Source organism: Pangasianodon hypophthalmus, chromosome 6 (genome assembly GCF_027358585.1).
Source record: "Pangasianodon hypophthalmus isolate fPanHyp1 chromosome 6, fPanHyp1.pri, whole genome shotgun sequence".
Classification (NCBI taxonomy): domain Eukaryota; kingdom Metazoa; phylum Chordata; class Actinopteri; order Siluriformes; family Pangasiidae; genus Pangasianodon; species Pangasianodon hypophthalmus.
The window spans coordinates 29,786,401-29,813,542 of NC_069715.1; the positions used below are offsets into that span (position 1 = coordinate 29,786,401).

General features: G+C 39.6%; 1 protein-coding gene across 1 annotated transcript in view; it reads right to left on the reverse strand.

Annotated features, from left to right (window-relative positions):
- The window catches only part of hipk3b (homeodomain interacting protein kinase 3b), a 49,490-nt gene that overhangs the window by 15,332 nt on the left and 7,016 nt on the right, over nt 1–27,142 (reverse strand). The window contains exons 2-3 of the mRNA XM_053235073.1: nt 21,384–22,620; nt 4,302–4,425 (exon numbers count right to left, since the gene is read on the reverse strand). Coding sequence (XP_053091048.1) covers nt 4,302–4,425; nt 21,384–22,618 — 1,359 coding nt within the window. The 5' untranslated portion in view covers nt 22,619–22,620. The remainder of the gene's footprint in view (nt 1–4,301; nt 4,426–21,383; nt 22,621–27,142) is intronic.

A 27,142-nucleotide genomic window follows, 5' to 3' on the forward strand; every position in this document is an offset into this window, starting at 1 on the left:
GGTAGAAGGCTGAATTATTTTGGTTTTGTTGTATTTTTCATCATCCAAAAGCGATTAAATATATTTTAGCTCAGTTTTAGAACGACTGAGTTTTACATTTTGCAAAAAGACTCTATAGACAGATAGACAGACAGATAGATAGATAGACAGATAGATATACTATATACTATATATATTAACTTCATAATATAATTTTTGGTAATTTTTTGTTGCAATCGCTTCTTGAGGAATTTAATTTGCTAGTTTAATGTTACGCCAATCACTTGATTCATACTTCAGAGTATTTTTTGGTACACTGATGCGACGTTTCTTATTTGTAGGATATGTAAATATAAATATAACATAAAAATTTTGAGTAATATTAGCCATATTACATTACTCCTCTTTGCTTTTCTTTCCCAAAAAGAGCGATTATCGAGGATGTCGAGGATTTGCGCCGACTGCGTGTTAGTCTTCCTCTCACTATAAATTACAAATAATAAACTTTCAATCTGAAAATCCAGGACTAAAACTAGGTTTAAGAAATAAATAAATCTGCTCTGCTCTGATTAACTAAACACAACTGTTTCTTCTGCATAAACCAGAGAACAGCGTCATTTCTCCAGCTTTAGTTTAAATATAACATTTGAAATCGTTTCCTCTGATGATCAACACAGCGCTGCGGAAAATCACAAACATCCGTGCTTAAAATTAGACGAGGCAGATTAGACGGGAAGCGAGCGCCGGTTCCCGGGATGAAATGTTTTGATTGGCGTGTTGGACAGTGAGGAACGAGGAGCGAGGAACGAGGCCAGACAAGGGAGCGGATTCATCGGCATTCCGATCTCTTACATCAGCAAGCCGGGAGTGAAAGCAGCCCGGAATACGAGGGAAAAAAAAAAAAAAAACTTCATTACTCTGGATTTCTACCCAGCTTTTTCTTTTTCACTGCAGCGTAAAAAGTTAAACGCTGCACGTACAGGGTTGTAATATTTGTGGAAGTCTGTGGCAGGTCCAAGCCTGCACAGGGAGTGACGGGAAAACCACCATCGCTAAACACTCCCACATCGTACACAAACACGGAGAGGCACAAACCCCCGCAGAACGCTCGGATACTGAGCTCCGACAGCTGCGATTCCGAAACACTGCTGTTCCACACATGCCTACACGCTGAGCCGCAGCAAGGCGTTCGCTTCGGCTATTAATACTTTCTGCTGTGTGAGGTGGAACCCGACCCCCCCCGTGAGGAAGGAGTGTGGACGAGGGGGAGGTCTGGGCGCTAAACCCATGACTCTGACTTCACTCGCAATTCAACATTTTAACTTTTCAGTGACATTTTAATGTTCACAGTCACCAGGCTGCAAAAAGCAAAAGAAAAAGAAGACAAATCAGGAAGCAGAAAAACGAAATGGAGCGGTCTTCATTCTCACGCCTCCGCATGCACGCGGGTCACGGGGCCGTGTTACTGAGATCAGACTTCACACTTAAATCAACGAGCGCGCGTGTGTGTGTGTGTGTGTGTGTGTGTGTGTGTTCACGGGGTTCACAGTTCTAAAAATAAAACCCCTCTAAACGAGATTAAAAGGTGAAATACTAATTGTGTTTGTAGAGAAATCCCTAAACGTGGGCGTACAAACTTTATCCTCACGCACAAAAATGTTAACGACTGGTTTCGTGATCGCCTTAATGAACACGCAATTTTTACAAAAAAAAAACATAGAAAATAGTTAGAGTGTGCGAAGTCACTTCAGGAGATTAGCTGTGTAAAATAACACCACTGAAGGGCAGGTATTCAATTTGCGGAAGTCGCTGAAAACAAAATTACGCCTTTTACTTAAAATGTCTTAATATTACCACATCGAAGACGGTCTTTTATTATTTTATACCATATTATGGGTGAAATCTCGAATTTGACTGGCTCTGGATTTGATGTTTATATAACCGGATGCTCAGACGGCAGCTCCAGCCGTAACACGAACGCCAGGTTTAGAGTAATGCACTCGTTCGAATACGTTATCGTTTCTATAGTAACAGCTCACACGCAGGAACTTGTACAGCGGACCTTACACTTTGTGGTTTCTTGGTAACATGAAGGTTTTTTTTTTTAATCTAAAAGTAAAGATAATACAAAACACGGGGCTATAACCTTTCGATTAGACCGGACAAAAACAACAAACTCAAAAAGCTAGCAGCGTGTGTAAGACCTGCTCCTACTAAAGACCTCGACTATGCAGCTGTTCCTTCACCACATAAGTGAGCTAATCATGTATATATACATGCTAGCTAACTAGTATTGTGGTGTTGTGCTCATTAGCAGCTGCGACTTAAAGGACTAGCTAGCCAAGTGTGAAACATGTAGCTAGCTATTTACTTCTTACCTTAATACGAAAATATTGGATTGTAAATATAACTGTAATTTTTGGATTTGGTGTCACTTGTGCATTTCAGGATCTAAACTACGTTCCAAGTGGCAACAGGAACACTACTATTCAATACCTGATATGAGGATACAGTCATTGTGAGAAAAAAATAATAATGAATAGTTCAATTAGCAAAAGAAAAAAAAGTGAATAAAAGTAGTCAAACTATGACGAAATGTTTACAGCCCTCTCTAACTCGATCCTAACCACTGGCCTGTTTAGCTTTCCGTCAGGATTTTGAGAACAAGCACAAACTGTAAACTCGAGCACTGGGACAGCAGGAGGGCGGGGTGCGAATCTGATGCCTGGTTGTAAAAATACCTCGGTGTTTGTGCAGTGGGCTTAAGAAGGGCTTTAGAGTATAATGGGGCTGGATAAATACAGAGAGCTAGCGTCTGCTGAGCTAGAAACCTCACAGCAGCGCTGAGGGAGATCCATCACAGGTTTAAATACTCGCAGCTTCTCTTCCTGCGAGCCTTTCCCAGAAACAGTGTTCTAATCTGGGCCTGTTGCTGCCCGTCCCTCGCAAACACACACACACACACACACACACACACACATACGTGTACATATACACACAATGCCTCTAAAAAAGTCTCCCTGAAGAGTCTCAAAGCGGTGCCGGAGACAGGAGGGGCGGAGCTTGAGAAGACTTTAAGCACAGCATACACACGCTGTCCCATACACAGTCCAGCGTCGGAGAGAGAAGGCAGGACGAATTCCTCTCTGGACTGTTTGTACTGAGAGAACATGCCACGGCTCGGCGAATAACAGATGACGTAGTGCAGAGATCACACAGACGTGCGAGGACTCGGAGACCAGCGCTTTCGGTTCACGCCCACGCCGACCTGGCAGCTGCCGGGACGCTTTCAAAGCATGATTATTCACCTCAACTTTTAGTGTTGTATTACATAACACAAAAAACAATACATGTTTAGCAGGTTTCGACTCATTGAGCAGATTTTTAACTGAAAAGGAAACTTGGCAAACATCGTAATTTTCCTTCTCCTGTTTACTAATATTTCACTAAATCTGTGTGCAAACAACTTCATGAGGCCAAACTGAACTAAACATCCGTGCCAGATTTACAAAAAAAAACTGTGCTGATTTTCTTCACACTCATGTGCGTACGCTGATAAACACAATCAGCCGTAAATTCACGACCACGTAATGAACCACAACAGAGCTGATTTACATTTAGCGACGCCCACAAAACTCCATAAAAGGCAAAGCTCACAAAGTGACAAAATGGCGACTAAACGGTCAAAGAGACGGTGTGGTGTGATGAAGCGGATTCACTCTTACCAGCTCAAAGTGTTTATTCCTCTTAAACCGCAGCAACTTGCCAACGACTACAATTTGTTACTTATTAAAGAATGTCACATTATACTTTTTATCCATTTGTAGTTACAGTTAATGTTGTGGAACATCCGTGAAACAAGCTCCTGTTCTCACTTACGTTAGAGCAGCTATAAACAGTCGCTCCTTCACCAGCCTCTCTTTATTCTCTCTCTTGAGGTTAATAAGTTTATAAAAAAAAAACACTGCAGCTTGTCATGTTACTGAGAAACCGCAAAATATAAACCTCTCTGTCTTGAAGATTTTGGAAAACTTACTGACTGCTAGCGCTGACACTGGAGACTCCTTGCATAAATGTTAAATAAACATCTCCTTACAGAAAACTTCACCATATCAACGATTACACATGTTTATTAATCTGTTTGTGTGGTGTGTCTGCTGTACAGGTCACTGTGAATGAGCTGTTACCATAGAAACGATAACGTGTTAGAAGGGGAATGGATGGGAAGCACAAAACATGCACGATGTTGCTGTTGTAGAAGATAATAGCCAGTGTGTGGACTTCATTATTCTTTCTTCTTGGGTATTTTTGAAGTGTATTACCTGGTCGTACTCCAGCGCCCCGGGGTACAAGGGCCAGCCCAGGAACAGCTCCGCTATCACACAGCCCAGTGACCACATGTCTATGGCTTCACAAAACGGCAGGCCCAGGATGATCTCCGGAGCCCTGAGAGACAGAAAAACGGCACATCAGAGCAGAATCAGAGGCTCAGATCAATCTGAAATCAGCAAACAAATGCTGGGGACAAATACAGGGCCTAGTGTTTTAACATCTTCTCTCCTAACATCTAAATACAGCCTGATAATCGCTCCTGTGACTTGCAGCTTGGGTGGAACCTGGAACAAATACAGCACTGGAGCAGGAGTGCCAACACCGCAAACGAGAAAATCCTATCAGGCAGAGCACAGGGGGAAAAAAAAAAATAAATAAAAAATCTGAATTTTACCTCAGCATACGTCAAAGGACAGGGACAGGACGACTCCATGCTAACAGCATTACTGATGAAACCTAATAAACCCGATATTTAACTGCAATCTACAGAAACGTCTGGATTTAAAGCTGACTTTATGTTCTCACCCATTTAATAAACTAATATATATTATTATAAAATGACTAGTACTAAATAAACTACTAAATTACTGCTGAATAAACTACAAAACAATAACAACTAAGAATATTCTAAATGACTAAGAATAAAAAACTAAAACTATTACTGATTATACTGCAGAACTTTCTGCCAAATAAAATATTAAACTTACAAAATTACAAAAAAAAAAATACTACTGAATGAAATACATACAATTTATACTGAATAAACTAATAATTATTACATAAACTATTACTTTTGTAATACTAAATTATTAAATTATAAAAAATACTAATGAATAAAATACAAAAAGTATTACTAAATTCAGTACTAAAATGACTACAATGTAATGAATGAACTACAGAAAATACTACTGAATAAACTATAAAAGGTACTACTGAATACACTACTACTGAATAAACTCATTAAACTACGTAAAAACACACACACACACACACACACACACACACACTCTACAGAATAAATTATCGAAAAATATTACAGATTAAACCACAAAAACCTACTAAATAAATGACAGAAATTACTACTGAATAATCTACTAAAATCAGTACTGAATAAGTTACTGAAATAACTACTGAATAAAAACTAAACAGAATTACTACTGAATAAACTGCATAAATCACCACTGAGTATTTTACTAAAAACTGCGACTGTAGTTGTGTATTAAACTACACAAAATCTGTAATGAGTAAACTACTAAAAATTACTACTGAAAAATAAAAAAAAAAGCACAACAGAAGAACCTGAATAAAATCACTACTGAATAAATGACATTAAAAACTACTGGATGAGCTACTAAAAATAGAATAAACTAGTACTGAATGAACTACATAAAATCGCTACTAAACAAACTACAAAAACACGCTACTGAATAAACTACGTCAAAAAAAAAAAATTACAAAAAGTGTGCTGATTGGTCGAGTGCAGAAAGTCACTAAAAATGACAATAAATGAGCTCACAGTTTGTGCGAGTTTCCAGGTTTCGCGTCATCATACTTTAATTTTTTTTTTTTTTTTTTTTTTTTTTTAAAGTATGCGTATTAGATGTGATTGGTCTAAAGCTCATACGTAGCCCCGCCCCCGAATAGGTTTTTTTTTTTAAGATATGCTGAAAAATCAGTGTCTCTTTATAATCACAGCCAGCATCCAGGTGGAGTTTCTCATTTAAACATCATGTTTGTGAGAGTTTTCAGCAGCAGAACTCGTTTTTGTGGTCATTTTTTTAATATTTTAAGTTATAACTTCTTATGAGATGAAGAGAGTAAATGCGGCAGCTCGGGTCGGTTAACGCTGTGGCTAAGCTCGACCTCGGGGGTTTTAGGTTAGCCTGGTCGTGGGAGTGATGCGGTCACGCCACGTGAGGTTGAGGGTGATGCAGCTCCACTCAGCGCTCGTTAGTGCAACCTGAACTGACAGCTTAGTGTTACTCGGGTTACACCGGTGTCTCGTTACTGCCGTAAGCGTGCCTGCCTGCGAGCCTCCTACAGCGTGTACACAAAAGATGAAACCCTGTATGCCACGACTCTGCCTCCAAGCACATCCACGCTAGCTTTCCTTCACCGCTCCAGACCTGACAACCCCTGAAGAGGAATAATGCCGAGCTGGTAAAAACGCAGCAAGCAGTAAAAACCGCAACGCAGTAGGTTTTCCATAAAGTCGTGCTCAAAAACTGTTTCCATGCATCTGCACTGACTAGCGCAGGAGAGCAAACAGCAATGTTTTTTTTTTTCAAATAACTATGACTTCAATTAAAATTACTTTTAAAGTGTTACATTTCACACTTCACTATAGGAAATATTTAATCTTTTTTTCCCCTTATTAAAAATTTCGTCCTTTGTTCCTCTTGATTTTCTATCCCATCCCAAATAAACAGAGATAAGCGATTTTAAATATATACACGTCTAATGTTAGCTAAGTTGAATATACATTAATAGACTTTAATGGAAACCATTCTCCAGTGCCTGTGACAGAAAACGAGGACGCCGCGTCAGCGAATCTTTCAAGCAGGAAAATCGAGACACAAGTCGAAAGGAGAGCACCGGTCCCAAGATCACTACTGCAAGATGAGGGAAAAGGGGCGGGGCTTCCAGGGGTGTCAGTTAACTACAGATCTTCAACCCAATTTTTCCCAAAAATCGCACATCATAAAATAATTATTTGTTTGCGAGTTGAGGTCGTCGTTGGAACGCACAATGTAAGCGCTCACGTTATCAGCGGCTGATTTTTTTACGCCACTCCAACCTAAAATGGCCACCATTAAAGTTTTTTTTAAATCAAAATCTCATCCAAAAGTCACCGGTCAGAGGACGGCATAAAATAACGCCAAACTCGTGAAACAGCCACGAATATAATAGTGGCGATCGCGAACCAAACAAAACACGCGGATTTACAAGAAGCGCGAGTTGTTGATTTGTGGCAGCAGAAAGACGTCTCTTTGACGTCTCATCCGAGCTCAACCGAGTCACGACGGAAATAAACAGAGAACGAATTCCAGCTTCCTGCATCCTTATTACACAAAGCTCTGCAGAAGTGTCATTCATTCTCTCTTTTTTTAAGCCACGAACAGCTTCAAACTCTTTCACTGTTTAAAATGTGTTTCCTCCAGGCACAACAATGCTACGATTACACCGAGGACTCGTCTCTGTTTACGTGACACCATTTCTATGCGTTCCACACACACCTCATTTTAATCCAGTATTTGTCATTTATTGTAAGCGCTTATTCTCGGAGGCGTGGCTGAACAAGTTTGATTATTATTAGGTCACATGACCATATATGAACATGTATGTAGGCTGTACCTGTGCTAGGAACTCAACAACGTACCTAAAATCCCTGGAAAAGTCACTTCTCTGAAACGTCCTTTTAACATCATCTATCATTTTTATATTAACTCATTTTGGTTTCAGTGTGAGATGATAGAAAAGCATGAGCGCTTCCTGGAGAGTCTTTACACATCGATTTAAAAGACAACAACTGAAATAAATCGATGTAACTCGGTAAAAAAAATAACGGATATTTTGAAACTGATAGCAAGGTGATTTGCTGTAACTCTGATCCTTTTAAAATAGTCCTTCTCTACATCTTCATCATTTGTGAATTAACGGTTGAACTGAATAAATGTGGTCACGTATTGATCGAAGCCTGTGATATGATATCATATCGTATCGTAACAGATTCAGTGGCATTGTCAAATATCGAATACGCCATTTTCTCACTGATGACTTCATGTCTATCGTTAGAGGACCTTCATCGTATAATCTGACACGGAGAACATGTTGTCACACGGTCTGACAAAAAAATTTCAGCCAGTTTCTTGATTTTATTTCTGTATCTCGTAGATACGTTTGTCGATCTGCTGTTTTTATTGGGAGGAGATGGAAGAAGACCGATCAGGCGGGAAGGTCGGCAGGTCTGCAGCTCTCCCCAGCTTCCTTCATCTCCAACATCAACCACCATGATGGAAATGTCTGATTTCTCCAAACATTACAGCTGAAAAACACCATGGGCCAAGAGTAATTACACACAGCGATGATACAACGGCGTCAGGGTTCTCCGGGGTGCTTTAAGAGTGTTCTGATCTAACTGAGAACGAGCCATGATGAGAAGAGTAATAATCCGAGTGAGCTCAGCGTTTAAATGTTTATCTGTGATGTTAATGGGCCATGAAATGATTCTGGGGATCCAACAGAGCAGTCGCATTAGAATTATCAGTCTAATCTGAAATATTACATTTCAGGTTTGTAATGTCTTCGATGAAAGGAAGCGTGAGCGCCGCAACAGCGGCAAACATCTCTGACGTGAACGCAGGGGAGTGTCACGGCTGTATATACGCTGGAACGCTCTGTACCGTCTCTCATTCCACACATTACAGTGAACATTCCTGAGACGGATATACCGTGGACATGAGGGCATGTGGCATGATTTCCCTTCGGACCTTCTCATAGACATTTTCCACACGGTAACAAATCCGAGGTCCCACATTTGGTCGAGGTTTTCATTGCCACGTGAACCAGACTATAAGCACACGTGCTCAATTTAGTTCCTCTACATGTGGGCGGAGCTATAAATAGCGCAGATCGTCGATTGGCTACGGTTGCTTTTCTCTCAGAGACTACGGGAGATCGATCCTGATCTTCAGGAGTGTAGCGACCGTCCTGATCATTTTCCCGGGAATTGTAACGGCTCTCTTTTTGTTCTCCACTGCTGCATCGATATTCCCAGGGTTTGAACTTCACACTTCTTAATTCCTGTTAAGTTCATTTCTTTTAGACTTGTAGAACACTTATAGCCTTTTAAATATGATACCTATAAATATGTGGCTATTTCAGCTGACCCACGGAGTCACCCCTCACCCCATGGAGCCACGTGTATTTGTGTATTGAAGATATCAATTTCTCATCATCAGCGTGGTAAAAACAGCCGACGAGTCACAGCACTGCAGAGGTTTAAAGTTTCCCAATTCCAAAGCCAACGCTTTTCCAATTAGAAAGTGAAGCTGGGGGATATTTCAGTATAAATATAGCTTGTCCGATGTCATCCCATGTTGTATAATGCTCACGTAGCTCTAGTGCTTACTGAGGAGTTCCACCCAATTTTATTTATTCATTTCTTTTTATAGTTATATTTCGTATGTGCAGTGATAACCTGGTCTAACCTGAATTGATGAAAAAAAAAAGACGGTGTTGAAAATTAAAGGAAAATTTTATTACAAAATTCTGGACGAAAGTCTCATCAGTATGTATAAAACAAACAAACAAAAAAAAAACCAAAGAAATCAAAAGAACGAAGCTTGGCGTCTTCATGACGTACATGTGCTCGTCAGACTAAAAATTCAAACCTCATTTTAATCCAGTATTTGTCATTTATTTTAAGCGCTTATTCTAGGAGGCGTGGCTGAACAAGTTTAATCATTATTAGGTCACATGACCATATATGAACATGTATGTAGGCTGTACCTGTGCTAGGAACTCAACAACACACCTAAAATCCCTGGAAAAGTCACTTCTCTGAAACACCCTTTTAACCTCATCTATAATTTTTATATTAACTCATTTTGGTTTCGGTGTGAGATGATAGAAAAGCGCGATCGCTTCCTGGAGAGTCTTTACACATCAATTTAAAAGACAACAACTGAAATAAATCGATACAAAAATCATTAATCGATCATTACCAAAAAAAGATGAACTGGTGTGTAAGAAATAACGGATATTTTGAAACTGACAGCAAGGTGATTTGTTGTAACTCTGATCCTTTTAAAATAGTCCTTCTCTACATCTTCATCATTTGTGAATTAACGGTAGACCCGAACAAATGTGGTCACGTATTGATCGAAGGCTACGATACGGTATCATATCATATCATAACAGATTCAGGGGCGTTGTCAAACATCGAATCGTTGCCTTATTAATAAAAATCGTACTGTATGGAAGCCTGAAGTTTACATCTCCAGTCTATTCTGCAGAAAAAGCACTAACACTCAACTCTTTTCCCCCCACAGGATTTAATAAAACCTTTCCCAAGATTACCATTTCTATAAAACCTTTTACACTGTCAGTATTTCTCACTGTCATAATAACAAGAAAGAGATTTTAACTGGCATTTCAAAAACGTCAATAGTGAGGTGAACATCCAATCATACGCCGCGACTGAGTAAAGTGAGGTAAACATCCGATCATACACCGCGACTGAGTAAACACTGAGGTAAACATCCGATCATACACCGCGACTGAGTAAACACTGAGGTAAACATCTGATCATACACCGTGACTGAGTAAAGTGAGGTAAATGTCCGATCATACACCGCGACTGCGTAAACAGTGAGGTAAACATCCGATCATACGCCGTGACTGAGTAAACAGTGAGGTAAACATCCGATCATACGCCGTGACTGAGTAAACAGTGAGGTAAACATCCGATCATACACCGTGAATGCGTAAACAGTGAGGTAAACATCCGATCATACACCGCGACTGAGTAAACAGTGAAGTAAACATCTGATCATACACCGTGACTGAGTAAAGTGAGGTAAATGTCCGATCATACACCGCGACTGCGTAAACAGTGAGGTAAACATCCGATCGTACGCCGTGACTGAGTAAACAGTGAGGTAAACATCCGATCATACACCGCGACTGCGTAAACAGTGAGGTAAACATCTGATCATACACCGTGACTGCGTAATGACAGTATGAAAGCAGATCATTGATATCCTCAGAGAGAGAGGAAAAAGGAGAGATCTGCTAAGACACTTTGCTCTAACGCCTCCTTGCTCCCAGACAAAGTGTCCAATACAACTCACTGTCCGACTTCAGCATCTGACGAGTCAACAAAAGACAAGAAGCTTTTTATTTGGCTTGTGAAGAGAGAACCAGAGGCCAAAAATCGTCCTCAATCATGCGTCACATGCATCATTACATATTTAAAGAACTGTCAGTGATACAACTAGTCGCTATTTATAGAAAATGTAAAATTGATGATATTGTGCATATGTGAATATAAAGTCACGCTTTATACCTGTTGCGCTCTCAGAGGAGGACGAAGAAAAACGCCGACATGGCACAGAGTACATCACAGAGTAGCTCCATAACAACAGGAAGTTACCTCAGGACCCCGTGTAAATTTAATCCTGTCCGAATACGGCTTTAGTCAGCCAGTACGTCGCCGTTCAGTCCTCAGATATATCTGCATGACTAAAAACACACTTCAGCCCCATCAGGACAGGATTAAATATACACGGGGTCCTGGGATAACCTCCTATTTCACAGGAGCTCCTCTGTGACTTTATCTCCGGCCGGATATCTGTGTTTTTCTCCGTCCTCCTCTGAGAAAATTACAGGCCAGCGCTCACCTGATCATTTTAATCTGTTTACACATGTGTGATTTTCTATACAAATGTCTCCTAACGTTTGACTGCTGCTACTTTCCGTGTTTAATCTCGTAGCGTGCATCAATGCCCCTCCGCTAGATATTAAACATTTCCCGAGACATGAAACAAAAAATACAGATGCTTCTCTTATACTTTGTGATTATTATTTTATCGTATTTTCAATCTGTTGCTGGAAATTTGGTTCGTCCCAAACTGAATTAAGAGCCAGCGCCTCTTCTTCACTCCAGTCTCTCTTCGACCGCTCGGACGCTACGCAGTCACATGACCACGTGACGTGTTTACTGACGTTCTGCTGATGAAATGATCCAATCCGAACAGGGCCTTAGCATCAAATACACGCAGAATTTAATTCAGTGTTTAACTGAGAAACGTTTAAAGGTTCTAATCAACCATGTACTCGGGTAAATATTCATTTCCGTAAAGCTTTATTGAAGCCAGATGAATTCAAAGTAAATGTAACGTTGTGTAGTTTAATCTCTGTCTCTGTTGCGTGCAAAGCAGCAAAGAATTTAAACGTTAATTCCCACAGCTGAGTCAGAGGAAATGACTCTTGTTGTAATTTTTTTTTTCCTCTTGAAATGTAAGAGCATGTATTTACAGAAACTGCAATAAACCAGCATCCAGATTACGATCTTTTGAAAAGCTTTCAGATAGAAATGATCAAACAAATGCACTGACAGAACAGACCTCAGAGATGATGTTTAAGTTTGGTAATAAAAGTAGTTTTTTTAAATGCTGGGTTCAGTAATTCCTGTTTTCCCCCGTATGCTCTGTAGTACAGGAGGATAGTCGTACATCAGATTAGTGTCCCGTGATAAAGGGCACTTCTGACATCCTGGGCAACTTGCCTGTGCTCATTTTAGTCTCTGTAGTGTGCCAGCGCTATGCTCAGCATTTTGTTTCTCTACGCTGGCTTTAACTCGTGCTCCATACACGAAGGCTGGAGGGATCTGCAGAACTTCATCTCGCCTTATTTAAGTACAGAATAATGCTGCAATAGATTGCAATTCAAAAAGGTCCAATGCCGATTTTCCCGAAAGCGTTCCAGCGCTTCGGCTCGGAAAAAAACATGGATGCCCAGAGCAAGATCATATCTGTGCCTAGTCTCTGAATTTGATAAACACATAAAGAAGATCGACATCTGCATGATTAGTGAAGGGAAATGATGTATAACGCGCAGTAGGTTAACTGTCTTGTTCATCTTTACTCAAAACAAAAAGTGAGCTTTTATTGCGTTAGTGTATTTGGGATGAAATCAGTGGACTTGCCTTTAAACAATCTTTTCACGACGCAAAAAAATACACAGCAAGAAAAATCCAGTTTAATCAAGCAGAAAATGTTGCAAAGGGAATTCTGTTTAGTGTTGACGGTGCACCATGACGTAATGTTGTGGCGTCATGTGGATTATCGTCAGAGAACTCGGCAAGGTGGACGTTGGAATTCCGAGTTCAATGAATGTTAGTTTGCACTTTCCCGTGTCGGAGGTCTAGCTTTTCCTCTGAGTGCTGAGGATTGCAGCACAACAAACATACTGCTAGAGGAAAATGATCCACGCTGTGGTGGCGTGATACGCTCTGACACGCCCACTCGGAAGTAGAAGTAGATCGGGTTAAAGTTGTTCAGGGAAAGAAAAGGAAAAAAAAAAAAAAAAAAGGTCAAAAGTAGCTTAACAGGGCGTAACGATCGAGCGATTTTTCACAGCTGCATAGATTTAATTGGCAACAATCAAAAATTAATTATTATAGAAAAGGGATAAACAGCTGGTGTGTAAAAATGAGAATATTTTTAGACTGACTTGCAAGATGATTTGCCCATAACGCTGATACTTTTAAAATAGTCCTTCTCTACATCATCACCATCACCATCTTCATCATCATCATCATTATCGTTAGCGAATGCACAGCAGGCCTACTCCATATTCTGAACAAAGCTGATCACATATTGATCAGAGGAAACGAAATCAACTCGGTCACTAAATGAATTTATTAAAGCAACTGAACTCTAAAGTCACTTAGGGCAAGATTCAGTTCAATAAAGAGTTCACGATCTGGTTAAAATTAAAAACAGGGACGTGTCGATGTACGAATTCTGGGATTTATCGCACATATCTGTATACGGTAGTTAAATGAATTTAGCTGAACATCTGTAGCTGAATCGTTGCCTTAGGAATCTAAATCGTATCATGTTGAAGTGTGAGGTTTACATCCCGACTGCCTGATGAATTCATGTCAATAACATCGAATGTAAAACTCTGAGACGCTACATCTCCTGCAAACGAGAGGGGGAAAAAAACAGTTGCTAGAAAAGCGTGCGTGCGTACTGTACACTGTACACATGCTATTTTTTCCTCCATTGTTTTGCAGCCCGCTATGGAAGTCGCCAGAGACAGCACCGCTGCAGGAAGCGTACCGAGAGCGTGCCGAGCGGTGAAGAACGGATCTCACTGACTCGTGGGAAAGAATTTAATAACGGCAGGAAGAGGGAAGAGGTTCATCTCCTACCTCTCACATCTGTTTTTCTGCAAACCAACATCAGAAACCTCGAGGAACTACATGTCGCCTTCCCTTCCTAGCTGATGAAAGAAAGTGCGCCGCTGGATTATAAACCGCCATCGAAACAAGATCAGGATGATTCACAAAATTAAACGTGGTGTAGCGTCTGTAGTCAGCTGTAGCTATTAGCGGCTGAGAAATAATAAATACATTAACAAATATATGTACATTAAATAAATAAATAAATAAATATCAATTCTATGCTTTGACCAGTAAGTTAAATTTAATTTTTACTTTTTTTAAAAAAATATTTTCAATATTTTCAAAGTGTTTTCAATTGTTATTACTTTTATTACATGTTTTAATTTTTTTCATTCGATGACCATTTCTGATAAATCTTTCCTAAACATTTTCTAAACATCTTTCGTTTCTATTTCATTTTTAGTGGTTGATATTTGAATTTAAAAAAAAAAAAAAAAACAAAAGTGTTACATAAATACAAAAATAAATACTCATAACACAAACCTAGTGGCAATTTCTACATTTTAGAAATGTGTGTGTATCCACTAGGGCTGGACGATATAACGATATAATATCAATATCATGATCAATTTTTATAAAGTGCTTTTTTTTTTATTATTATTATTATTTAACAAACTGCATTGAAGCAGCTGATTTAATGCTAACATTTTGTACTCCTTTTCAGCCAATAAAAATGCTATTTTATTATAAATAAATGTTTTATAGCAAATAAATGTTTTTATAATATAAAAAAATAAACACTCATTTTATTTAATGTCTGCAAAAATAATCATTGAGCAGCGCTACTGTATTCGCAGTCAGTTTTTTAAGGAGACTGTAATAATAAATTTTCATTCTAAACAGAATGTGATGAACAAACTGTCGCTTTATTGAACTGAAACTCACCCTAAGTGACTTTAGAGTTGTGTTTTTTTTTTTTTAAGCATTCATGAAAAAGCAAAAGCAATTTTCCAAGAATTGTGAGGAAATGAAACATGCAAAATGCACGAGGAGAACAGCTCTGTAGTGGAAACACCACCAAAAGGTAACTAATCTGACAAATATTACGGCAAATATCAGATAAAAAGAGATAAATGTAAAAGCTGCTTAGTTTTTGATTCATTACGATTATCCTGGGTTTAAACATCCATGGTCAAGACAGAATATACACCGGAAAAGTCCTGAGTATCAGTATATTTACATTATAAATGTTGTTTATTTTGTCAGACAGTCCCAATAAATGTTACTACACCTCTACGTAGAACATTAAGGTTCTCATAAAGGTTCTATTCAGAAACCTAGAACAAGCTGTTTATGAGAAAAAGTAAAACCAAGTAGAACCCTTTTTTTTTTTTTTTTTTTTTTTTTTTAATAAAGCCAAGAGCCTTTAATTATCCGCTGAACCCTTAAAGAACCTTTGAAGAACCCTTTTCGTGTGTATTTTTAGGGTAAGTGTGCAGTAAAACTCCTAATTATTGCTCATTATTTTCTACCTAATATCTAGAACCTGTCAGGAGTTTAACATTTAGATCGTGGTTCACTCTTACGAAAGGTTCTTCAAGGGTTCGCTGGATAATCACGGGTTCTTAGCCTCCTAAAATTGTTCTACTTGGAACGCTTTCTCACTGGAAAACACTGTGTTGTTGGCTTCTACCTAAAACCTTTACGGGATTCCCGACAGGTACAAGTGAAGAACCTTTAAAGGTTCTAAGTTTTTAAGAGTGTAGTTATATAAGCTACATTTTTAAGACTGTCAGATAAATAAAGAAATGTATGAATAAACGTTTGCATATGTAAAGAAGCAAAAGCGGCTTTGCCGGTCTAACTTCCGAGTTTCTTTGATTGAATTATATATAAATGATCTTTCTTTCTTTCTTTCAGCAATAACAGCTAATGATAACTATCTGGAAACTCTTTCTGATGGGGAAACACAGTGTTGCATGGTTCTACACAGAAAACTCTATATAAAGGGACAACCGAAGAACTCTTAAGGGTTTGAAATATTCTTAATAGTGTAATTGGTACTTCGAAAGGTTTTTGCGTTTTTATGAATTAGGAGGGAAAAAATGGAGCAAAAAACAACTGAGACCAAAAGAAACAAAGGATGTTGAAACCTCATGAGAGGAACGACCACTTCCGTTTTGCTTCTAAAAGCCAGGAGTCTGAGAAAAAAAAAAAAAGAGAGAGAGAAGAGAAGAGAGGAGAAGAGAAGAGAAGTAAGCGTTCTCTTCGGCACGGACGCCTCATCCTGCCTACAATCACAAAACAAAACCGTGACATCAGCTGCTGAAAAATGTCCCCACAGCGTTCTCACACAGAGAGCAAGAAGCCGAGCTGCTTTCATCCTTCCATTTCTTTCTCAACAACAAAAACCTCTCATTCTCTCGGCGATCTCTGAGAACTCGCCCCAGCGCCGTTACTCACACTGAAATAAAGCAAATTATACTGTGAATTTGTTAGTGACCTAGTCATGATACAGTACAGCTCATTTGTTTACTCGGTTGCCAGAAACAGCAGGTTTAAGCAGGCTCTCATAAATGAATGATGAGGCTGAGTTACACCAGCAAAGACACAGAAACCAGGAGGACATGATGCCACAAGCAAACAATAAAGCACAACTTCCAGCCCTGATGAGGAATAATGCGTCATCCTTCTTTCACAAATCAATTGTCTAAGGTAGAAACTGGGGTGTGTGTATGCTGTATATACAGGGTTTTACGGTAACCGTGAGGGGAAAACAAAGCTGCCACTTCTCTGTTTTAATTAAAATGTACACAATAGAAAAGTTCACATGCTCACTTTCCTTCTTCCTGTTCTAGGAAAAAGACATTATGGACAGAAATTACTAAGAACGTGAGCATGCGAGCAACTTTTCTAGCATCTACAGTTTAAATAAAACAGACGAGTGGCAGCTTTTTCCGCCCAAGAGCCTGGTGTTTACCGTAAAACTCTGTATACATATATATACATACACACACACACACACACACACACACACACACACTCCAGTTTCTCCTGCTACTGTTTCTAATCACTTTCTAATTATCATTACTATCAAATCTATTTGTATTTTAACAAGTGTTAGATATGACACTTCGTTGTAGTTGCCTATTTAACTTTTTCTTTCCCTTTCGTATGAAAAAGTGCAGTTTTTCACCATTTATTTGGTCTGTAATAAACATAGCTAACTGGTGTTAACTATATACATGTCTAATGTTAGCAAAGACAAACGTAAACCGGAATTTTATTTCACTTTAATGAACAAAGACACAACGTCGGCACATATTTCAAGCAAGAAAACAGAGTCGAGACAAGAGCACTGATCTCGTCACTATAATAACGTGAGATCGGTGAAGAGGGCGGGGCTTCCGGGGGATGATGAGTTCAGAAAAACCTGTGCAGCTATCTATGCATCATTCTAGCTTCATATGCCAACTGGGTCATGTGGCATTTTTACATGGGGGGAAAAAAAAAAAAAAAAAAACCTTTTGCAAATTTTTCATAGCAGCGTAGTCCGATGTGAAGCTTCTACACAACATACGAAGGACTTCCATGCCATTTCTGCAGAAGCTGATGTGAGCTTCGGCATGTTTATTGCTTAGAAGTGTTTAATTAGGGCCTACTTGACTTTTCCATTAGCAAAAATGAATATCAGAGTCGTAATAAAAAGTCACAAAACACCGCAGACGCACTCTATGGGAATGATTCAGTGCACGACCCCTTTAACTCAAAGAACTGGCATTAAGTTGCTTCAAAATTTAATCCAGACCACCGCCTCACCCCGCCCAACACCTTTGGAGTAGGCTATCTCTATTCCACCTTCTAAAAGCAACAAAAAACAGCTGACTATTTAAGTTGGTGACCTTGACCAAGAGCTGGGGCGATCTCTCCAGCATGCATTTCATCCTGACTCATTTCACTCCAACTGCCAGCGCACTTCACCATCTATAGAAGTCAAACTGTGCTGGCGAGCCTCCCGTCAGCTAATTTTAGGCGGCTCAGCTCTCTCCAGCCCTCGTCCCCCCACCCCCTTTCCATCTGTATGTTTGGGTATTTACTCTCACTGGAGAAGCAGCAACAGCAGGCGTAGCCCGGCCATCACCAGTGTGTCACATGCCAAGAGTTTCGGCTGGAGGTTAGAAGCGACGCTCAAAGTTGGAGGCTTTCCTCACAGGTTTAAAAGAGCAGCAGCAAGAAGTAAATATTTTCCAAGGTGATAAATAAAATGTAAATATCATGGACAATGTCAGAAAAACTCTGCCAACTTTTCCAGAGCTTGTCGATACAAAGACATCAATGACATTATGATATATATATATATATATATATATATATATATATATATATATATATATATATATATATATATATATACATACATATTTTTTTTTAAATCAGGACGTCTCCTTTGTTACTTGCTTTTTTTGTTACTTGCTGTTATTTTGGTATCAGTTGTTTTTTGAATCTCCTTAATGCTGGAAAAAAGCCTGCAGAAGCAAAATTACACATCCTAATACATCGAGTGTATCGTAAAGATGTCTTCGAGTATTATTTAAGATATTTCAGCCCCATCACTGACCCCTAGCATCTACGCTAATTAATCCAAAGTTCCTGTGTTCTTAAGAGAGCTCCCAGTAAGGACATGTGCTCTGGAACTCGGCGCTCCATGTAAACATTCTCACAGGACTGAAGCTCTCATTGAGATTAACTGGGTCAGTCTTGATTATGTAACATGTATTTCAGGTTCATTTTTCTTAACTCGAGACAGAAACATACTCAGCTGCTACGACTTGTTTTTGTCAGATAGTTTTCATTTGTCTAAAATTTGCCTGTTTTTGCATTTAAAAGGTGTGAAAATGCAAAATTAGGGCTCAAGCGTCTAAGGTAGAAATCTGTTAGGATTATTATTGCTCTTTTTCTACTGACATTTTTGCATTTTTGAGGCTCTTGGCATGCTTGAAAACCCACAAAACTTGGCACTCGCATCAGAAGTGCTGACCATCAGGATCTGGCAAAGGCTTGGACGCGGGCGTGGCCCTGGGGTTGGGACTGTGACATTGTTCTTCACTGTTGACATCCAGTTTCATCTACGTGCACCAAATCTGGTACACATCTTGGTCTTTTTAAGACAGACAAATTTCACAATCACACTTATGATCTCTGCTCAACAGGAAGTCGGCCATTCTGGCAGATACTTGATACTTTTATATACTACTTGTGAACGATTCATTAGATAGAAACCAAATTTTGTTCAGCATGATGTGAAGACATTCTTGGCTAAAAGTCAAAGACATTTTTGATATCTTAAACAGCGCTGCAATGGCGAGGCAATAAATTAACATGTCACACTGCTCAAAAAAGAGGTGTGGCATAATTCCACTGTACATTGTGCAATCTGGCCCATGTATGTTCAGCGATGTGGCAGAATTGCATCCACATGCCAGCACTGGCTCGTCAAACTGACACTACTGCACCCTTGGTGCTTGGGCCCACCAATCGCTGCTTGCAGCTATGTTGTGTTATAATTTTATTTGTTATTTTGGGAGAATACTCCAGCTGATAGGATCCAAAACGACACACAAGAGACCAGGGACAGTTATAAATACAAAACAATAGGCACACCAGTTATTAGAGAACATTTATCTGACTTCCAGAAGGGAAAACGTCAAACTTCGGACCTTTTTTTCTATATTTAACCGTGCTTAGAGGAACATTTGTGAAAACAAAACACACTGAATCTTTTGTTGCTACAAATTAAATTTCTGCCTTCTCCATTTTGTCAACTTTATAAATCAAAAGACAGACATTATTGCACAAAAACAAATAACGGAAAAATAAAAGTTTAAAAAAAAATGTTTAGACGGATGAAAACTCATTTAAAAGGAATGTCATTTAAACTCAATGCCACATCAAGTCTTATAAAGTTTGCTTACGATTCTTTAATTAAGTTCTTGCTCCCAACAGTTACTGCATTTTTTTTTCTTTAAAAAAAAAAACCTATTGTGCTGGAGCATTTTTTCAGAAACACTGCTTCCTTTCCCATACTAACTGACTATAAACCCCCCTCCAGCAGCAGTAACACTGTTTTACAGAGTTGGTATGTGGTTCCTGAATAGACAGGATGTTTGTCATAGATGACATTTCCTTTCCAGCATTTTTACAAGACCTCAAATGTTATTTGACCTGATTAAAATGAAGGAAAAGATTGCTTAAAAAACATCATTATTGTGTGTTATTACTGTAAAGAACACCTAGGCTTTGGATTTACCTTTGTATTGCATTGTATATCTAATATTTAGGAATGGGCATTTCAGGGGGAAAAAATATGAAAAATTGAGTTTAGTGATACTTTAATGGCTACTACAACAAATTAATACTGAAAAGAAGGAAAACATTTTACAATTTTAAAGATTAAAAAAAAAAATCTTAACATCCAACTGGCTGCTTACAATCAGAGTGTAGTTTTTTTTTTACCCCAAAAAAAAGATATTAATACATCAATAAAAATCTATCACCAAAAAGTATACGACAATTTATCACAGCACCGATATTATATTATGACGTTGCCCAGCCCTAATTCATATCTAATTTACGATTATTTGTAACCTTTGCATAACTTAGTAAGTCATAATTACCCAGTGAGCTGCAGTCGCAACAACATACCATGTATAGCGTAAAATCATTTATATAGTAAGGTAACGATAAAACCAAACCTTGCTGCCTAGAGAAAGCATAAGACTTTTTATTGGAGCAAAAAAAAAAAAACAAAACAAAAAACAGACTCCAGAAGACTCACTGCTTAGTAGAACAATCAGGTCGAAATCAAGTCTGTAAACCAGACTATTCATTTTTTCCCCTTATAAGAATACTTAGCTTGTCAATATTTGCTTTGTGACAACTGATAAATTCTTGCCACTGTAAGACAAGACGAGGTCTAGTCACACCTGAAAATCTGCAAAATGGCCGCATTTGACGGACAATTGAACGCATATCAAGATTTACCCAAAACATCAAAATCAAATCAGGTAAAAACGCTTGAACACGTGAAGCTAGTTGTGTTGTCACTACACATGTGGAACAAAACTCAAAGGCCCATGCATTAACCTTACATACATACCTGTAGTACCGCGACTGGAGGTACGTGGAACAAACGGCTTTGGAGACATGGCTGGCGGAACCAAAGTCTATGACTTTCACCCGGTACGGCTGCCGGACAGGATCCACAAGCATAATGTTCTCAGGCTTCAGATCGGCATGGATCAGTCCCATGGCCTTCAACTTCTTCAGGGCGGTAGCAACCTGCTGAAGAATGGGCCGTATCACCTTTAGAGGCAGTGGGCTGAACTTGTTCTGCTTGAGGAAATCATATAGGTTCTGCTCAAGCATCTCGAACACAAGGCAGGTATGGTTACGGTGCTGGAAGCACTCGAAAGCCCGCACCAGGTTATGCTCGTCCGCATTCTCTCCGCTCAGACGGGCCAAGATGCCGACCTCAATCTGGCCCTGCCGCGCGTAGGACGGGTGATTTTTCAGGATCTTTACCGCCACCACCTCACCGGTGCCCCGTTTCCAGCATTTGACCACCTGACCAAAGGTACCACGGCCAAGGAAGTCCAGCACCTCATAGGTGTTCTTCATCGAACAAAGCACCTCATGTTGTACCAGCTGGTAGTCGCCATCCCCGTTGCCAGTTCCACCTCCTTGCTTTACTGGCCCCGCTGCCACGGCTGACGGGACCCCAACTGGCGGGTTCCCCACATTCGTTTGCAACATTGCAGGCAACATTGACAGGTCCTCCACTATCTGCATGGCGTTTCCCTGGTTCTCCAGCTCCTCGCTCTTACGTTTCAAACCACATCGCTGGGAACCATCCGGCAAGTTAGAACTACAGTTGTCTTCTTCCTTGTCTTCGTCAGCCCCTCCACCGGCAACTCCTTCTCCCCCACTACTCCCGTTGTCCTCGCCCCTGACCCCTCCAGATGCCCCTGTAGCTCCACCGCTGCTCCTGCCTTTTTCCAGATGTTTCGGCTCTTTGCCCTGTAACGGGACACCTCTTTCTTGGTGATGTGCTGCCGCACTGGTTGGTTGTCGTTGCACACCTTGTACAGCGACAGTCTGCACTGGAAAGTCCCCACGGTGTCTGCCCCCTGCAAAGTCCCGTGTCTTGTACGTCGGTGCAAATTTCGTTGGCTGTCCAACGCCAAGAGTTCTACCATTCAAAAAAGTCAGTGGGAAGGCCCTCTCATGGTAAACACAGTTGTTGGGTTCGACTTTGAGTTTCTTCACACTGCAAAAGGCACTTGTCTGAGTTTGATAAACATGTGGTGGGTAGACCAAGACTTGTGAGGCCATACCTGTGAGCAAAAAAACAAAAAAAAGAGTTACTAACATGGGCCACCACAACACTGAATAAATGAATAAGTGGAAAGATCTACAGTGAAATATTTTACTTGTGATGAATTTGCTAAACCATGTTAATCACACTCAGAAAACAGTTTGTTAAAAATGACAAGACCCTTTTTTCATCCCTGGCAAAAACAGCAATAACTTTCATTCATTCATCTTCAGTAATCCCTTTATCCTGGTCGGGGGGGCGATGGATCCGGAGCCTGTCCCAAGAACACTGCAAGGTGGGAAAACACCCTGGATGGAACACCATCTCAGGGCACCATGAACACACCTAGGGTACCGCCGACCTCAAGGTCAAACGGGGGGAACCTGGAGATATCAGGCAGTCCAATCAAATTATTTCACAGCTCTTTCTCAATCTACATCTCAGAGCAAGAACCTTTTTTCCCCTTTCACTTTTGAGATTTTCCAGAAATTAATCCACAGATTCCCTTGACCTTTCAGACAATGTTCTACATGATGACTTGATGAAGCAGCTGACAAAAACCCTTCTTCAAGATCAAATCCAGAAATATCACGGACCTATGCTAGGTTTGCCACATTCATTAAAATCCATAGGGATGACTGAATGCAAAACGTCATGGAGGGAAACCATATTTGAAAGATATTTCTCTCTCTAAAACCAAACAGAAGCTGTCTGGAGTAGGCAACTTTTACTTTTGGGGGTATCTTAAAATTCCCACCAAATTTTCCCTTTATGGAGATGAACGACAAGAAAAATTGTCTGTATAGAGATACAGAATTGATAGATAAACTGGGTTTAAAAAGGCGATATAGGCGTCCAAAATTCACGTTCCTTCAAATATAGAATTTTAGTTACAATATTTAACCTCGGGAAAGTCATACAGACAAGCAGCCCAAGATTCTGAGCAGGTTTAAGCTTTTGTTCGCTTGCTGATTTTTCTTTTTAAAGCCCAACTTTGGTAACTCCTTTAAGAAAGCATGCGATCCAACAACTAGTCACTCAATCATCTCTAGCCTGTTTAGAAAGGATATCAGACCTCAGTCATCCTGAGTTGGAGGCCAACCAACACTGTGCTCCAACAAAGCAGCGGCTTGATGCAATAATCGTTGACGCACACTATTGTGTACTGTATAGGTTCTTCTCTAGCCCTGAAAAGCTCCTACAGCTTCATAAATCTTTGTCAAACTTTCAAAAGATTTTTAAGGCTCTAAGGGACCTGTTTTCATTCTTCACTGCTGTCCACAGACTATGTATAACGGCAATGTTTTTCTTATCCATACGATACAACACAGTCAGAACAACTGCCAGATTTGCATCGCATTAGTGGTTGGTTTTGAGTAGGACATAACCTGAATTTTCTCCTTCCTCAATCAGGCCACTCCCTACACCTGGTGTGCAGAATGGCACCACATTGTTTAGATGGAATATCCAGTTACCTAGAGCTTGAATATGAAGGTAAACAGTTTGGGATCATTCATCTTTTAGTATTTTAAAAAAAAAAATAAACACCACCTCTGGCTGTGATGCACCTCATCCTATAATCCCACCCCTCCATGCTTCCATCATCTTTAAAAAGATCATCTCGGAGGTCTTTACTGGTAAGCTCAGGTGTTCACAGATGTGCATGTGTGTGTTCACATGAGGTTTGGTTTAATTTTTCAGCCAAACATACCAAGCCTCATCGCTAAACAGCCATTTCACAAGTGGCCACTCGCTCAACATGGATCAGATTTTAAATTAAGAACTCCCTTGCCTTTTGTATTAAGCATAAACATGTCTGAAGAGATTTCCTTCGTAATTTGTACAACACATTTACTTCGAATAGTGAACAGCAATGTATCAAAGTTCCCGTGTTCTCGTCTGACTCACTAGCTAGGAAAATAAACAAATTTACATCAACAGTCAGTTTGCTACAATTGTTTGGTACAATATTGTGAAGTTTTCTGTATGGAAGGAGTCTCCAGTGTCAGCAATTCGTAAAAGTCAGAGGTAAAGCTGTAACTTTTCCGACATCTTCAGGACAGAAGAGGTTACGTTTTGCTTCTTTCTTTTTTTTTTTTCGGTCAGTAACACGACAAGCTGCATTTTTTGGTCTTATTAACTTCAAGAATGAAAAAAGCGAAGCTGGTGAAGGAACGTCTGTTTGTAGCTGCTATAACATAAGTGACAACAGGAACTAACTTGTTTCACGGACATCACATTCTTTCATAAACTTAAAAATTGTTAGCGCTGGCAAATAGGTGTGGTATAAGAGGAATAGAACACTTTGAAAAGTGATGTTACAGGAAAATAAGCAGCGTCGGGGGGGGAACAGCCAGTCCGCTTCTTCACACCAAGTCACTGTTGATTATTTTCCTATAACAGCATGTCTACAAGTGTTTTATTCATTACATATCAAGACCTACAAAGTATTTCATCATTTTATTGCTCAAGCCTGCGTCTTGTCCTCCATAATTGTTCCCAAAGTCTACAGTTATGTTGACTGGTTCCTAACAAACGGCTCTCATGATTGTGACAGTGAGAAACGATGAGGGCAAGTCGACATGGGGTATTTAAAAATAAATAAAAAATAAAAATACTGAAATGGGCACGTGTCTTCACTTGTAGTGGACTTTCTCCTCATCCCATGAACCTTTATGCTCAGCAGTAATACATTCTCTCTGGGTTTATTACACATCCACCCTTTTTGCAAACATCCATCCTTTTCCAGTACAATGATTTTCCCAGCTTATTCTACACTTTAAATTCCTGCACATAAAAAAGCTTTTATATTCCCACATCAAACAAAAGAAAGGTGTGGTCTTATTTTTTGTGGTTTTCCTATATTGAGTGAACAAAAGAAATCCTTTCTAGCATCCTGAACAACTGTTAAATGTGCGCTCGTGACGTGCATCTGAGCAATTCTTTTCGTTTGGCAGAAAAAATAAAGAGCAGTCTTCCATGTAAACCATGTTTTAAAAGCTTTTACATAATAAAATTCTAATATTTAAGATTTTAGAGCTGCTTCCTGAGCAACTAAATATAATGAAACAGGACACGGTTCCAAAACCACAGTATTGCACGGTATAGATTTTTATCTGTTTTCCCGAGAAAAATCAGTGCTTTGCTGGGTTTGAGGTTTTCTCTGCAGGTTTCTTCGCATCCCTCTCCGATGGTCTTTATTAAATCCACCATTTTCAGAGGCAGCACCATGATGCTGTATTCCCAGTGTTTTCACCATCTTAAGGGGTTTAAAAATTTGATCAAGTCCTCAGCCAGCCTAAAAGTCACCAAGCCTTTGATATTTTCCTTCTCAGAGAGAAGAGAGAAAACAGTCCTTGATTGTTCAAGATTTCTCAGCCATGTCATCTTGGGTAACTTTGAACCCGAGAGGCTGCAGCATTTCCTGTTTCGTCTCAACACAGGGGCAGCTGTTGAGCTTCTACTAAAGAAAGACAACTTTTTTTTGTTTTGGACTCTCGAAGTTGCGTCCTTCGTCGGCGTGACCGTGGGCTTGTTTATGAAATACAAACTGTAGACTGATAGAAGGAAAGTACCACTGAACGCATTGTTAGATTTAGAGCTGAACGATATGACGATTTAATATCGATATCGTGATAAATTATTTGCCAATACACCTTTATACTTACTCATTAATTAATATATCTTCAAGAATCGTGATGATATTTTTGTCATTTTTGTCGCCCAGCCCTATTCTGATGCACACTGAGCCCTTCTAGTTTACTAGCAGTAGGCTAGCTGGATAATTATCAGGGCAAAAGCATTTAACTACAACTTATAAAAATCCAGTGCTTACAAATGTCCAGATAAGCGACTAACATGAATAAAAGAGCGACATCAGTTACCTTTTCATGCGTAACTGTTACTGATTAGCTTATGCTTATAAAATACGACAGCTTTTCGAGAGTTTCATGGAGTCCGAATTTTTTTTTTCTCATCCCAATCATTCTGCTTTCGTAGTCAACTTTAAACTTTAAACAAACCGTGTCGTCAGTTCATTACTCAGAACACAGAGGGTTAAAAAAAAAAAAAAAGAAAAAGAAAAAGAAAAGCTCTCAAGCCCTGTAGCTAGTCTCTGGTTTGATGAGCTGCCTTTAGCTATATAATTTACATAAATGCAGCTGACTGGATAAAACTGCAACAGAGGATCTGCTACACAAGTCGAACTGGTTTACGTTTAGACAACGAGTCGCTGTAGGGACTGCTGGAGAACTTTATTCCCCAAGTATTCAGTTCGCGACTTGTTCGCGTCTAGTCCACAATCCGCCAGATGACGACCCGTGTATTACAGATTGCCGGAAAACAACATTGGAATTTTTCCAACTTGCGTATTCGTGTATACACTCATGCCGCAAAATTACCTCATTTTCGACCTCCATGTGTTTGAGCTTCAATGTGGGGAAAAAAAAAAAAAAAACATGACCATCGACACCTTCTTGTTCTTCTTTTGTTAGCAACCAGCTCGCCAGCTAACTGTGAAGAGTGATGTATATTCTCCTCCT